Source organism: Nerophis ophidion, linkage group LG04 (assembly GCF_033978795.1).
Source record: "Nerophis ophidion isolate RoL-2023_Sa linkage group LG04, RoL_Noph_v1.0, whole genome shotgun sequence".
NCBI classification, from domain to species: Eukaryota; Metazoa; Chordata; class Actinopteri; order Syngnathiformes; family Syngnathidae; genus Nerophis; species Nerophis ophidion.
This window is the reverse complement of record NC_084614.1, coordinates 16,472,758-16,489,280: the sequence shown is the minus strand read 5'-3', so window position 1 is coordinate 16,489,280 and position 16,523 is coordinate 16,472,758. Positions and strand designations below refer to the sequence as shown.

Here is a 16,523-nt window from a genome sequence, read left to right as displayed (position 1 = left end):
TAAAAATTTTACACATAGAAGTAATCAACAACTTAAAGTGCCCTCTTTGGGGATTGTAATAGAGATCCATCTGGATTCATCAACTTCATTCTAAACATCAATATTTATGTCTACAAAAAACAGCAGGCGGTGTTTATGAACGTGGACCCCGACTTAAACAAGTTGAAAAATGTATTGGGGTGTTAGCATTTTTTAAATGTATGTACTGTACTGTGCAATCTACTAATAAAAGTCTCAATCAATCAATCAATCAATCAATCAAAAAAAGCCCTTTATATGTAGAAAGGTTTTGTTAAGAAACCATTCTGAGCCTTACTCAACTTATTTAGTTTTTATTTTATATATGTTATATATGTATTAGTGTGTGAATGTGAGTGTGAATGTTGTCTGTCTATCTGTGTTGGCCCTGTGATGAGGTGGCGACTTGTCCAGGGTGTACCCCGCCTTCCGCCCGATTGTAGCTGAGATAGGCGCCAGGGCCCCCCGCGACCCCAAAAGGGAATAAGCGGTAGAAAATGGATGGATGGATGTATTAACCCTGGCAATGGACCCTGTGTGTATATGTATGTTATGCAATTGTTTACAAATTTGGTAAATAAATAACCAAAAAGTGTATATTTTGTTGTTTTCTTACTGTACCGAAAATGAACCGAACCGTGACCTCTAAACCGAGGTACGTACCGAACCGAAATTTTTGTGTACCGTTACACCCCTAAGTGAGAGCCATATCATATTTTTTAACACTGAATACAACTAAATGCGGGCAGCACGGTGGGGGAGGGTTTAGTGCATCTGCCTCACTATACGAAGGTGAGGAGTTCGACCCTTCGCTCGGGATCTTTCTGTATGGAGTTTGCATGTTCTCCGGGTACTCTGGCTTCCTCCCACCCCCAAAGACGTGTACGTGAGGATAGGTTGATTGGCAACACTAAATTGGCCCTCGTGTGAGAATGTGAGTGTGACTGTTGTCTGTCTGTGTTGGCCCTGTGATGAGGTGGCGACTTGTCCAGGGTGTACCCCGCCCAGTCCGTAGTGTAGCTTCATGAAACTTGTGTTCGCGAGTGGCACTTCCACTTCCTACAAGAACGCTACGCTCACACCGTGTTGTAGAATCCACTACAACGGCGCCATGTGGTTTGTAGTCTGAAACCGTCGTATAGCCTCTGCTCACTCATTGCGCTCTTCATCGTCTGGCCCTGTTTGTACTCTTTCACGCTGACTCAGACAGCCTGTCTGGCTCGTACTGCGCCGCTTTTGTTTTCTAAAGAAATATCTCAGGGTCGCCACGCTCTCCAAAGGCCGCCGCCGACTAAAAGAAAGCCTTCTGGCTCTTGGCAGCGAGCTAACAGGGATACACAAAGTCAACTATTTACACTGTTTAGCATTAGTTTTCAGTATTGAACATGTTGTTCATGTGTTGACGTACCACGGCCACAGAAACAACATTAGGTACATCTGCAACCACAGGTGTTTTAATTGTTTAGGGGTACCTAATGTAGTGTCTGCATCCGAGTAATAGGGAACAATTGCGGCAAATGTGACCTTAACGCTATAATGCAGGGGCGTCAAACTCCTCTTCATTGAGGGCCACATCGGAGTCATGGCTGCCCTCAGAGGGCTGGTTGTAATCATAAAAGTATGGTTAGAGTGTCCGCCCTGAGATCAGTAGGTCTTGAATTCAAACCCCGGCCGAGGCATAACAAAGAGTATAAAAATGGGAGTCATTACCTCCCTGTTTGACACTCAGCATCAAAGGTTGGAATTGGGGGTTAAATCACCAAAAATTATTCTTGGGCGCGGCCCTCGCTGCTGCTCACTGCTCCCCTCACCACCTGGGGGTGATCATGGCGTAGTGGGTAGAGCGGCCGTGCCAGAAACCTGAGGGTTGCAGGTTCGCTTCCCACCTATGGACATCAAAGTCGCTGCCGTTGTGTCCTTGGGCAGGACACTTCACCCTTTGCTCCCGGTGCCGCTCACACCGGTGAATGAATGATGAATGAATGATTGGTGGTGGTCGGAGGGGCTGTAGGCGCAAACTGGCAGCCACGCTTCCGTCAGTCTACCCCAGGGCAGCTGTGGTTACAGATGTAGCTTACCACCACCAAGTGTGAATGAATGATGGGTTCCCACTTCTCTGTGAGCGCTTTGAGTATATAACAATAGAAAAGCGCGATATAAATCTAATCCATTATAAGGGTGATGGGTCAAATGCAGAGAATAATTTCGCCACACCTCGTGTGTGTGTGACAATCATTGGTACTTTAACTTTTTAACTTTATAAAAGTATAAGGATTCACCTCATTATATTACTATACATTTGCAAATGCATTTGATCATTTTTTTACGTAAGCTGTAGACTAGCAGTTCAGTCGCCATCGTTTTATTTTACAATTTTTATATTTTTAAGGATATTACTGTAAATGGAAAAATGGTACCACTGTTTTTTTGGAGTAAAAATTCTGGCGACAGAGCAGACAGTTTTTTTTACCGTAAAATATGGTTGTTGTTGTTGTTGTTGTTGTTGTTTTCACAGTGTGTTACTGTAAATATAAAAACGATTGCACTCATTTTTTTTCAAGTAAAATTGTGGCGACAAAGGGGACAGTTTTTTTATCGTAAAAGCAATGGTTGTTGTTTTTCGGTGTATTACTGTAAATACTAAAATTTGTATTTAATTTAAAATAATCCATTTAAAATAATTTTGGCAACTGATTTTACTCTAAAAATCAATTGTCATTTTATGGATAACTTGCTTTGAAATCAGAAGTCAATCATATATTTATTTTTGATTGAACAAAAAAGTTTGTAATGTATGTTGATACAATATTTTTCCCAATATTACAAAATACAAAACTAACAGTTCTTTATTACAAAAATTCCTTCAAATGTGAATACATTTCTATTATTAAAATGAACAACATTATTATTAGATTCATACATAAGTCAATCAGACATTTGAGTATTTATTTTCATTTTAAGAAAATAAATGTATGATAATTGTTACGTCGTGGTCGCATTTTACGGCGCGGATCGTTCTCCCAAGATGCAGACGGAACTCCAGAGGCAAGGTGCAGGCAAGAAAATTACTTATTGTCCATAAATCATGAAACATACAGAAAAGAATGTCGATAGCATGGGACCTATGGCGAAGCTTAGCACATGAATAGGAATCGAGAATCATAAAAATAATCAACGTAACGGAGAAAACAAAACAGCCGGACCGAGTCTGACAAAAAACAGGAATAAGTAGCTCTCTGATTAGTGCCTGGAAGCAGGTGAGCACTAATCAGAGGCAAGTGAAAACTAATCAGCATCCATGGTAACCAAAACACAGACCCAGGGGTGCAAAAAACAGAACTGAGGCAGTCAAACTAGGTAAACAAAACATAATCCGTGCAACGGATCATGACAATACTATTATATTTGTTACAAATTTTAAGCAATTGCATGCAGTACATGTATTTTTTTCTGTCTAAACCAGGGGCGTCAAACTCATTTTAGATCAGGGGCCACATGGAGAAAAATCTACTCCCAAGTGGGCGGGACTGGTAAAATCAGGGTATGATAACTTTAAAATAAAGACAACATCAGATTGCTTTCATTGTTTAAAAAAAGAACAAGCACATTCTGAAAATGTACAAATCATAATGTTGTTGGTTTTTTTACACTTACATGTTGCAGTTAATAGTATTCTATCTTTATTTGTTGTGATTTATATTTTCTGAATTAGTTTTGTGATAATGTTCATCAGTCAACTCATTGGTGTTGATTTTTAATTAAGATTTAAAAAAAGTATGTTAAAATCTAATTACAGTATGTTATTTATGTAGTTTGATAATTTTCCTCGACTGATGTACTAACATCATGTGGTTTATTTTGTACATATGTAGCATCATCTAAAAAGATACAAATAATTGCTATTGTGACATACAGTGGACACATTTAGAACAGCTGTTTCTTTTATTAAAAAATTTCAGGTTATTTTTTATACTTAGCAAACCCATCCCACGGGCCGGATAAAACCTGTTCGCGGGCCTGATCCGGCCCTCGGGCCGTACGTTTGACGCCCCTGGTCTAAACGGAAAGAACGAATAGATTTTGGTTAGAAAAGATTTATTGACGCATATTATTTCCATGTTTTCGCGGGCCACGTAAAATGTTGTGTCGGGCCAGATCTTAATGACACCTGCGCTCTAACCAAAGTGATTTTGCACTACAGCTTCTCTCCTGGTGTGGCGGCCGCCAATGATCCGGCACCCTCGTCTGGCCCCGTGAAGAGACGCACGCAGTCCCTCAGCGCCCTGCCCAAGGACGGAGACAGGAAGGTAAGTCTCGCATGAAAAGGCACAAAATCCCAAGTTCACCTTCTCCCACCGCCCCCAGAGGGAGAAAGACCACATCCGTCGTCCCATGAACGCCTTCATGATCTTCAGCAAGCGCCACAGAGCCGTGGTACACCAGCGACATCCCAACCAGGACAACAGGACGGTCAGCAAGATCCTGGGGGAGTGGTGGTACGCCCTGGGACCCAACGAGAAACAGCAGTACCACGACTTAGCCTTCCAGGTGTGACTCCATCTTTGTTTTTCATTTATTTCAACGTGTTGCATCATGGGACTCTTTTAGCCAGTGCAACCCAAATGAGCGTTAGTTCGTGGGGCTGAACGATTATGGCAAAAATGATAATCACGATTATTTTTGATTGATATTGTAATCACGATTATTCATCCATTTGAAAACATGACTATTTAGTCTACCACCAAAACTCAACTGTATTTTAGAAGACAAAAAACGAATAAATTAATAACAAATAAACCACAAGTACAAACCCCGTTTCCATATGAGTTGGGAAATTGTGTTAGATGTAAATTTAACGGAATACAATGATTTGCAAATCCTTTTTAACCCAAGTCAATTGAATGCACTACAAAGACAAGATATTTGATGTTCAAACTCATAAACTTTATTTTTTTTTTGCAAATAATAATTAACTTTGAATTTCATGGCTGCAAAACGTGCCAAAGTAGTCAGGAAAGGGCATGTTCACCACTGTGTTACATCACCAGAAGCCGGCGGCGTTTCTGAATGTTGTTGATGAATGGCTTTCGCTTTGCATAGTAGAGCTTTAACTTGCACTTACAGATGTAGTTATGAACTGTATTTAGTGCCAGTGGTTTTATGAAGTGTTCCTGAGCCCATGTGGTGATATCCTTTAGAGATTGATGTCGGTTTTTGATACAGTGCCGTCTGAGGGATCGAAGGTCACGGTCATTCAATGTTGGTTTCCGGCCATTCCGCTGACGTGGAGTGATTTCTCCAGATTCTCTGAACCTTTTGATGATATTATGGACCGTACATGTTGAAATCCCTAAATTTCTTGCAATTGCACTTTGAGAAATTTTGTTCTTAGACTGTTTGACTATTTGCTCACGCATTTGTGGATAAAGGGGTGTACCTCGCCCCATCCTTTCTTGTGAAAGACTGAGGATTTTTTGGAGAGCTGTTTTTATACCCAATAATGGCACGCACCTGTTCGCAATTAGCCTGAACACCTGTGGGATGTTCCAAATAAGTGTTTGATGAGCATTCCTCAACTTTATCAGTATTTATTGCCACCTTTCCCAACTTCTTTGTCACGTGTTGCTGGCATCAAATTCTAAAGTTAATGATTATTTGCAAAAAAAAAATGTTTATCAGTTTGAACATCAAATATGTTGTCTTTGTAGTACATTCAATTGAATATGGGTTGAAAATGGTTTGCAAATCATTGTATTCCGTTTATATGTACATCTAACACGATTTCCCAACTCATATGGAAACGGTGTTTGTAGAATACATAAAATAAAAAAAAATTTAACTTTTCTGTTTAGCTTTCCACTTCTTTGAACACCATTGAATGTGTGCTTTTTGTGTCACATAAAATGTTATGAAATGTTTGGTAATTAAATGCAAAAATTCTCAAAATTTTTGGTGCAATACATCTTTGGACAATTTTGACCAGTATTTTAGGTCATAATAATTTTGTAAATGTATCAAGTGCTTTAAGTACGATATGCTTATGTAAGGTACGTTTTTGAAACCTCAATTTTTTTAGTGTAATCAGACCAGACGATGCTGTTACTGTGAAAAGAGGAAGTGTGCTATGCAGTTCTCAGCTTGACGAGTAAGGAGACAGTTTCATGCTGTTAACAAAGAGAGCCCCGAAGTTGCGATAGCTGTCGTTCACAACAACACGAGCAGATAAGATGTGTTGTAAGTGTATGGATTGTTCTTGCAAGCTTTTACTTTGTCATTTCATCACTGCTTCAAATGGCCGTATCGACATTGTTCAGTTGAAGACAGGGTGGTTGAGTGCGTCAGTATTATTTTTCCTTCTCCTCACAATTTCACTCACATTTATGTCAATTTCACTGATATTCTACGCCAAACAGCAGATTTTGTTTTATTGGACAATTATGTGACGCGGTCTGCAGTTACGTGATTGCGCAAATGTCAAATTTTTTTGTTGGATTTTACCATAATTGACTGAACAGATACACAGCTAAAAAACATTGCTTGACACAAATACATTGGAATTTCTGTTTAAAAGGGTCCTATCCTACATTTCCAACATTTCAGACATAAGTAAATGTTTAAATTGTGCGGATCACAGGTTTGGCTACTCCGAAAATTTGTGTACTGCATTTTTCGGATTATAAGTCGCAGTTTTTTTCATAGTCTGGCAGGGAGTGCAACATACAGTATACTCCGGAGCGACTTATGTGTGAAATTATTAACACATTATGTAAAATATTAAATAATATTATTTATCTCATTCGCGGAAGAGACGAAGAAATGTCAGCAATTGTCACACACACGTCAACGAATAAGAATTTGGCGGGGGAGGGTCATGGCAGAAGTGAATTGTGGGTCATGGGATGCTAACTGCTATATGCTATATGCTACTGCCGTAGCTATTAAAATGGATCGTTTCAACGTTGGCGGTAACTTATAAAAACTGAGAAGGGCTGAACAAAAATGGCACAGAAAAGGAAATGATGTACTGCAGATTACAAGCTGGATGTAGTGAAATATGCAGCAGAAAACCTTTGGAGTTGCCAGAGTTGTTTAGAAGTGACATCGAGGAAGAAGATTTCATGGGATTTATCGATTAGGAGTGACAGATTGTTTGGTAAACGTATAGCATGTTCTATATGTTATAGTTATTTGAATGACTCTTACCATAATATGTTAGGTTAACATACCAGGCACCTTCTCCGTTCGTTATTTATGCCTCATATAACGTACACTTATTCAGCCTGTTGTTCACTATTCTTTATTTATTTTAGATTGCCTTTCAAATGTTTATTCTTGGTGTTGGTTTTTATCAAATAAATTTCCCCCCAAAATGCGATTTATACTCCAGTGCGACGTATATATGTTTTTTTTCCTTCTTTATTATGCATTTTCGGCCGGTGCGACTTATACTCCGAAAAATACGGTAGTGCCGGTACAAGAACTTTTTTTTAAAGATGTTATGATGATTTCTATATTCCTTTTGAACCTGTGAATTAAATCATAGACTTTTCCAAACACTGCTTTTGCTACATACTGTAACGTTATCCTTCTATTGAATGTGTGTATGTTAGTGGGGCATGGCTTACAAGATAAGACCAAAAAGAGGGCGGAATGCAGCTCATTCAAATGCAAGCGCCACATAGGCAGCCACCTATTTCTGACATACCAGCTTCAAGTGTCATCTTCTTACAAAGAACCTGGTCTATATTTTTTTTGTCATTCAATACAACTTTTTGACATTTTTTGTGTACCGCATTTTTCGGAGTATAAGTCGCTCGGAGTATAAGTCGCACCTGCCGAAAATGCTTAATAAAGAAGGAAAAAAACATATGCACTGTATTTTCCGCACTATAAGGCGCACCGGATTATAAGGCACACTCTCAATGAATGGCCTATTTTTAAAACTTTGTTCATATATAAGGCGCACCACATTATATGGCGCATAGATTAGATGCTACAAAAGAGGCTGGGGTTACGTTATTTCAAACCAGCGTTCTGACAACTCCGTTTACTCCCAAAATGAATATACAGCTGTTTTATTATTTACCCCAATTCAATAAACATGTAAAAAACAGTCTGATACTGTTACGGTAAATCAAACGTTAGTGCAATCACAGTATAGTAACACTCCAAATAGTGCAAAGCAATAATATATCAATAACTCAACGTTGCTCAAACAATAATGTCACACAACACACAAAATAAACATGTAAAGCTCTCTTTATTAAGTTATTCCTCATCCACGAATCCCTCAAATTCTTCTTCCTCACTGTTCGAACCAAACAGTTGGGCGAATACGACAACCAACATGCCCGTCTCGTCGAAGTCGTCATTAAACGAGTCAGTGTCGCTGCTGTTAATGTTAAATTCTCTCGCTGCTGCTCTATTCCCGTCTTCTACTGTGTGACTGATCGCCTTGAGTTTAATCTCTGCGTCGTAAGCCTGTCTTGTAATAGGAGCCATTTTGGGGTCTTTACATAAACACACAGAAACGGCACGCCTCCCGCAGTCATATATCCCAGCATGCAGCGCGCGCCTCTTCTTCTACGGGGAAAAATAAGGTTGGCGGCTGCCTATCGTAGTTGCGAGACCTCCATCTATCCATCCATCCGATTTTTACCGCTTATTGTGGCTCGATATTGGTCCACATATAAGGCGCACCGGATTATAAGGCGCACTGTCAGCTTTTGAGAAAATTGTAGGTTTTTAGGTGCGCCTTTAGTGCGGAAAATACGGTAGGTCGCACTGGAGTATAAGTCGCATTTTTGGGGGAAATTTATTTGATAAAACCCAACACCAAGAATAGACATTTGAAAGGCAATTTGAAATAAATAAAGAATAGTGAACAACAGGCTGAATAATTGTACGTTATATGAGGCATAAATAACCAACTGAGAAGGTGCCTGGTATGTTAAACTAACATATTATGGTACGAGTCATTCAAATAACTATAACATATAGAACATGCTATATGTTTACCAAACAATCTGTCACTCCTAATCGATAAATCCCATGAAATCTTATACGTCTAGTCTCTTACGTGAATGAGCTAAATAATATTATTTGATATTTTATGGTAATGTGTTAATAATTTCACACATAAGTCGCTCCTGAGTATAAGTCGCACCCCCGGCCAAACTATGAAAAAAACTGCGACTTATAGTCCGAAAAATACGGTATATATGTGTGTATAGTGTAATAGTTTTCTGAAACAATATGAGAATGTTGTCTATCTGTGTTGGCCCTGCAATGAGGTGGCGACTTGTCCAGGGTGTACCCCGTCTCCCGCCCGATTGTAGCTGAGATAGGCTCCAGCGCCCCCCGCAACCCAGAAGGGAGTAAGCGGTAGAAAATGGATGGATGGATGACTAGGCATATTAGCGCTGTGTCAAATAAAAAGTAGCAATCATGGTGACATCCCAAACTTCTCGTGGACATGCTCTTTTTTCCACTCATTTGCTCACTTATCCATTTCACCATCACAAGCTCAGGAATTTGCGTGCACATTCATCGTTTTTTTCCGATTATTAGGTTTTCATAATCACGAGAAGCCATAATCGAAAACAAGGTTTGATTAACTGTCCAGCCCTGTAAGTCGGTCATGTCTGTGTGATCATGTGACCGTCTGCCTCCAGGTGAAGGAGGCCCACTTCCGAGCTCACCCGGACTGGAAGTGGTGCAACAAGGACAGGAGGAAGTCCCTGTCTGATGGCCGGGGGGCCCTCAAAGAGCCGCGGGAGAGGAGCATGTCCGAAAGTATAGGTGTGTGTGCGTGTGTGTGTGGCCATTACATGATAATGTTCATGAAGGACAAAGTATAATGAGTAACAGGGGTGTCCCGAGACAACTTGTGTTACTTCCGATACAATACCGATATTGGGTTGATACCATATCAGCATAAATCATAAGAGATGGGTACCATTTACTTTTACCTGATACGGTACTAATTCCCGGTAACTGGGAATCGATACCAGTACCCAACAGTACCAGTTTTTGGTGATTTTGTGTCTGTTAAAGGCCTACTGAAACCCACTACTACCCACCACGCAGTCTGATAGTTTATATATCAATGATGAAATATTAACATTGCAACACATGCCAATACGGCCTTTTTAGTTTACTAAATTGCAATTTTAAATATTGCGCGAAGTATCCTGTTGAAAACGTCGCAATATGATGACGCGTATGATGATGCGTGCGCGTGACGTCACAGGTTGTAGCGGACATTTTTTTCCAGCCCGATCCCAGCTATAAGTCGTCTGCTTTAATCGCATAATTACACAGTATTCTGGACATCTGTGTTGCTGAATCTTCTGCAATTTGTTCAATTAATAATGGAGACGTCAAAGAAGAAAGATGTAGGTGGGAAGCAGTGTATTGCAGCTGCCTTTAGCAACACAAACACAGCCGGTGTTTCCTTGTTTACATTCCCGAAGGTGAAGCTTTACTATGGAACAGAGCGGTCAAGCGAACATGGTTCTCTACCACATGTCAACCGGCAGGTTTCGGTGAGAAAATTGTGGTAATAAGTCGGCTCTTTCCGTAGACATGAGGGGGGCTTGCGTCGTTCCTCGTGCACCTGTCAAATAAGCAGCTGCGGACTCTCTTGCCTCCTCCGACCGGCCACCCCCGAACGTGGGATGCTTCCATCGTGGAAGAGGGGGAAAAAAAGCTCAACCCGGCCCGGCCCGACCGGCTGCCTTCACTTCGCCTCGTCGAGAAACGTAGCTTCCCTCAGAGACACTAGGGGTCACCACACCCGTGGCCACACCCCTCCCACTTTCAGGTACGACTATATAATCTCACTAAAACACTAGTAACACAATAAGCAGATAAGGTATTTTCCAGAATTATCCTAGTAAATGTGTCTAATAACATCCGAATCGCTCCCACTGCCGTGTCTTTTTTTTTTTTCTAGTCCTTCACTCTCACTATCCTCATCCACATATTTTTCATCCTCGCTCAAATTAATGGGGAAATCGTCGCTTTCTCGGTCCGAATCGCTCTCGCTGCTGGTGGCCATGATTGTGAACGATGTGAGGAGCTCCACAACCTGTGACGTCACGCGCACATCATCTGCTACTTCCGGTATAGGCAAGGCTTTTTAATTAGCGAGCAAAAGTTGCGAACTTTATTGTCGATGTTCTCTACTAAACCCTTTCAGCAAAAATATGGCAATATCGCAAAATGATGAAGTATGACACATAGAATGGACCTGCTATCCCCGTTTAAATGAGAACATCTCATTTCAGTAAGCCTTTAATAAATATTAATTGTTTTTGATAATAAAATCTTTTTTTTATCGCAACATTTCAAAATTTGCTTATTATGATTATTGCTGTCTAGTTGTTACATCTTGTTTTATTATCACCACATTATCATTTACAATAAGTTTCAATTAAATGTCCAAGATGTTAGATGGCATACTAGTTTATGGTGATTTTTATTTATTTATTATTGTGCCCAAAAAGTGTTTATACTGTAAGGATTATACTTATTACTCTTTGATTGAAACGTGCATCTTGGTTGTAGTTTTCATGCACAAATAACAAGGTATTGATATCGCCATGTAAAATCACTAATGCTAATCAATAACATATCAATATTAAAGCCAATGTTTAGTAGTGTCAGGCTCGTGCCATTTTGAAAAGTAACACCAGACTTTACTAAAGTTTGAGAGTTTTTTGAGTCAGCGTTTTTGTTAGCATTCAAAATTGCAACATTAGCGAGAGGTAGTGTGGTTGGCTACGTTCTCAGTGCTGTTGGGGTGATCGCCATAGAGTCGGCAGCCGGGCGTGACGTCACGCGCAACCCTGGTACCGTAGCATGATATTGTTGGATTTTACAGAAGTCGGTGCCTGATTGCGAGATTCGGCCAGTGCTAAAAATGTACCGTATTCGGTACCCATCCCTACAAATTGTACATAGTTGTATTATTTGGTAGTGTGGAATGTTATAAAAGGTTTCATGAAATAAAATAGGAAATATTTACCTATTTATTATTAACTGCCTGAAATGGACTTATACTACTGTCTTTAAGTTAAAGTGAAGTGGTAATTGTTTTTTGCAACACCTCGTAGCTGCAACAATTCATTAACTTTAGCTTACGAGGCAGTAAGTTGAATGATGTGGACACGTTTGTTACTGGATACTTTCTAATATGCTTCTGCCTTGAAGACTTTGTGTGTGTAAGTAACATGCAATTATAATGATTTAACAATTGTTTATACTGACAAAATTGTGGAAGTCAGTCTCCCTAGTGGGTTCTCCTGACGCTGACAAAGCTTCACGCTAGTCCGGATGTCTGGTGTTCGCAATGTCTATTTATTTGGCAGCGCGCACACGCTCCGAAACACACCCCCAACTTCCCAGTTTCTGCTCTGTGACTTTTCAGTCTCTCAATGTCCAGTGCGCATCCACTCAGTAACTCCAACTCCAACAACTGGGTCTCGGACCGGCTGCTGCTAATAAGCATGGCAGGGGATTGGATGATCCATCCTAGTTAGGTAATCCAATCACCTGCCAGCTGTGCTTTGAGGCTGGTCCTTAAACACCCCGCTCCGCGGCAGGCCTGCGGACCACGCCCCCCTCCACAAAGATGTCCAATTTTTCAATGAAGGATACGTCTTACGTACGTCTCGCCTGTGTGCTATTGTTTGCTTTGCTGTTGTGTAGCTGCTAGCTCCTAGTAGCCATTAGCCTTGCATGTTTTGTTAATGACTTGACTAAAAATTGTGTGTTTATTGGAGGACATTTTCCAGGTGTTACCTGGCTGTCTAGCTTTGCACAAAAAGACTGCCTGTATCGGACATTCTTGATGCAAGCCCATATCTTCTGATACTTGTTTTTTTGCTTTGATCGGATCGGGACATCTTTAGTACGTAAAAAGAGTTTTCTTTAAAGTGATCCCACATACGTTTGTCCAAATTGTCTTGCTAAGATTAAAGTTCCAGGACTCTCCAACCTCCATCCAATCATTGTTTAGGAGCTGTGACCCAACACTCCTGATAAGCTTTTTTATTGGCCCTCCACATATTGTAATAAATCAGGGTCTATTATTTTATACAACGCAAAGTTACTTGTTCAGCGCGTACATTGCGATCTGACGTAGTGCATTTACTCTGCTCAAATGATCCGCCATATAGACGCCTTTTCTTCTTCCCAGACGCTCATTTGGAGTCTCAGGCGCTGGAGGCCAAGCTGGGAAGCGCGGGATGGACGGGCAGTGCAGACCTCCAAGGGGGGGCGTTTGGCGGGCAGCATCCCCGTCCCAGAGCTTTTTCCCAGAGTGCCATGCACACCCTAGAGCAGCGGGAGCACGAGAGAGACCACGAGAAGGTAAATGATGGTTATGTCTGCAGCTCCAAGGCAGCCGGCGCACTCTGGAGAATGTATGTGTGATTAGGTTGTCCAGAGAACAAAGCAACACAAGCACACACCGCCTCAGTGTGTATGTCTGTGTCTATGTGCGTGCGTGTGTGTAAGTGTGTGTGTCCTTCACACCACTAAAAAACTTTTTGTGTGAGAATAGTTGAGGCAGAAATCTCTCAGGGATCTCAGCCTCCAACTTGCAACGTCTCACTTGAGGCTTTTTATTGCCTTTGAAGGTGTCAGACACTTTCATGCTGTAAGCACTACTGCGTGTGTGTACTATCCCGGTATACCATCATGCACAGAAAGTCTTTTTGCCCCGCGACAGGAGGGCGGGCCCAGCTTTTTACGGACCCGGCCGCTGCTGCACCCCTCACACCCGGGCACCGGCGAGGACGTCACCAGCGATGAGGAGCGCATGGTTATCTGTGAGGAGGAGGGGGACGATGATGTCATGGGTGAGTGCACATGTCCAGCAAGTCCAAATGAAGTCCACGTTTTGGGTCGCTGAATAGTTTAGAGAAAATTCCAAAGCCTTCTTTGTCGCGTTCATATTCCATCCATCCATCCACCGCTTATTCCCTTTGGGGTCGCGGGGGGCGCTGGTGCCTATCTCAGCTACAATCGAGCGGAAGGCGGTGTACACCCTGGACAAGTCGCCATCTCATCGCAGGGCCAACACAGATAGACAGACAACATTCACTGCTGCTGGAATTTAAATTTTCCTGAAGGAGCTCTCCTGAAGGAATCAATAAAGGACTATCTATCTATCTATCTATCTATCCATCCATCCATCCATCCATCCATCCTTCCATCCTTCCTTCCTTCCTTCCTTCCTTCCTTCCTTCCTTCCTTCCTTCTTTCCTTCTTTCTTTCTTTCTTTCTTTCTTTCTTTCTTTCTTTCTTCACATTCACACACTAGGGCCAATTTAGTGTTGCCAATCAACCTATCCCCAGGTGCATGTTTTTGGAAGTGGGAGGAAGCCAGAGTACCCGGAGGGAACCCACGCAGTCACGGGGAGAACATGCAAACGCCACACAGAAAGATCCCGAGCCCGGGATTGAACCCTGACTACTCAGGACCTTCGTATTGTGAGGCAGACGCACTAACCCCTCTGCCACCATCCTGCCCTGCGTTCATATTATGACTTTTAAAATGTACATTTTGCATAAATTAATCTCCTTTTTCATTTGGCTTAAACTTAGTTCCCCCCACACTGTTGAGTGCATTGAGCAGCAATCTCCTTGTTTCTTAAAAAAAAAAATGTTTTGACTGTCTTTATTTACAGGCAAACATCCAGCTGGCTGCGAACACATGTTTTTGTAGCGATCGATGTGCGATTTTCTTTCTGATTTGAAATTCAGGCTTGTATCAGCGATACCGATACTTTGTGCAATTATTGTCTCTGGTCAATTTTAAAGATTAGTGTATTTAAAATGTGGCCGCTCTTAGGGAATTATCTTCAAACAATATAAAATCACAGGGCGAAACAAATGGTGGCGTTATTCTGCACTGAATGCATTATCTTTAGAGATCGACCGGATTATCAACGCTGATATTTGGCATTTTGGCGTATATCGTATTGGCCGTTTTATTTTAATCAGCATCGGCCCATTTTTTTTTTTTTTTTATTAGATTTTTTTTTTTACAACACTATATACATAAGGAGATACAATATATACACATATGATACAAGTATTTAGTAATAAAAATAATAATAATCAGTGAAGTAGGTAGTAATAAGCACTACTCAAGCATAAGCCTGTTTGCCCTGCAGGAGAAAAGTTCCCATTTATAATCAGCGTCGGCCTTTTTTATTTTTTTATTATTTTTTATTTTTTTACAACACTACATACATAAGGTGATACAATATATGATATATATATATATATATGATACCAGTATTTAGTAATAAAAAATTAAAAAAAATCAGTGAAGTAGGTAGTAATAAGCACTACTAAAAGTTCACTTTTTGCTCGAACTCAATTTATTTTTTATTCATTTAAAAATAAAAATTACTGTCTTTGTCAATAATTCTCTCCAAATATGTTTAGATATCTGACAAAGTGATTCTTTGAGTTTTTGTGAGTATTCTTCTCCAGTGTGCGCCGTTGCTTTTACAGCGGTGACCACACCCCCTTTCTCCCCTTGCAGTGCTGGTCTCCCTACAGTACGTCTCCTCTGCTTACCTGTCAAAACTTTACATTTCTGCCGGGAAATCTAGTTTTTGTTCTTCTGTCCTGGCGTCTTGCTGGTTCCATTTTGTTTGTGTTTGGTACAACAGCGATGGAGTAGCTCAACAAGCCATTAAGAGCTTTAATGGGCCCATTAAAGGGCCTATTATATATATATATATATATGTGTGTGTGTGTGTATATATATATATATATATGTGTGTGTGTGTGTATATATATATATATATATGTGTGTATATATGTATATATGTGTGTATATATATATATATGTGTGTATATATGTGTGTATATATATATATATATATATATGTGTGTATATATGTATATATATATATGTGTATATATGTATATATGTATATATATGTGTGTATATATGTATATATATATGTGTATATATGTATATATATATATGTGTATATATATATGTGTATGTATATATATGTGTATATATGTATATATATGTGTATATGTGTATATATGTATATATATGTGTATATATGTATATGTATATATATATAAGTATATATATATATGTATATCTATATATGTGTATATTTGTATATACAGTATATATGTGTATGTATATACATATATATATATACATACACGTGTGCATTAATTTTTTTTTAAGTGACATTAAAAAAGACCATTAAAAATCATTACATTAGGTGTGCTGAAAGCTGTAAAAACCCTGACATAAGTAAAATTCCTAGCTGCATTGTGAGATGTGTCTTATAAAATCCAAACACTCTCCCCAGAGGACTCATGTCCGGAAGGCTCCATTGACCTGAAGTGTAAAGAGAGAGTGACGGACAGCGATGAAGATGAAGATGATGGACAGGTACGCCTCGTGCTGCATGCTAACTGTGTGCTAACTTAATCAAAGCAGGAGAGACTGC

At 40.2% G+C, this 16,523-nt stretch overlaps 1 protein-coding gene across 1 annotated transcript in view; it reads left to right on the top strand.

Annotated features, from left to right (window-relative positions):
• Window positions 1-16,523, top strand: part of cica (capicua transcriptional repressor a) — a 118,131-nt gene that overhangs the window by 72,052 nt on the left and 29,556 nt on the right. Inside the window, 6 exon segments of the mRNA XM_061897285.1 lie at window positions 4,220-4,325; window positions 4,384-4,566; window positions 9,693-9,819; window positions 13,223-13,395; window positions 13,757-13,886; window positions 16,383-16,465. Of these exon segments, the coding sequence (XP_061753269.1) occupies window positions 4,220-4,325; window positions 4,384-4,566; window positions 9,693-9,819; window positions 13,223-13,395; window positions 13,757-13,886; window positions 16,383-16,465 (802 nt within the window).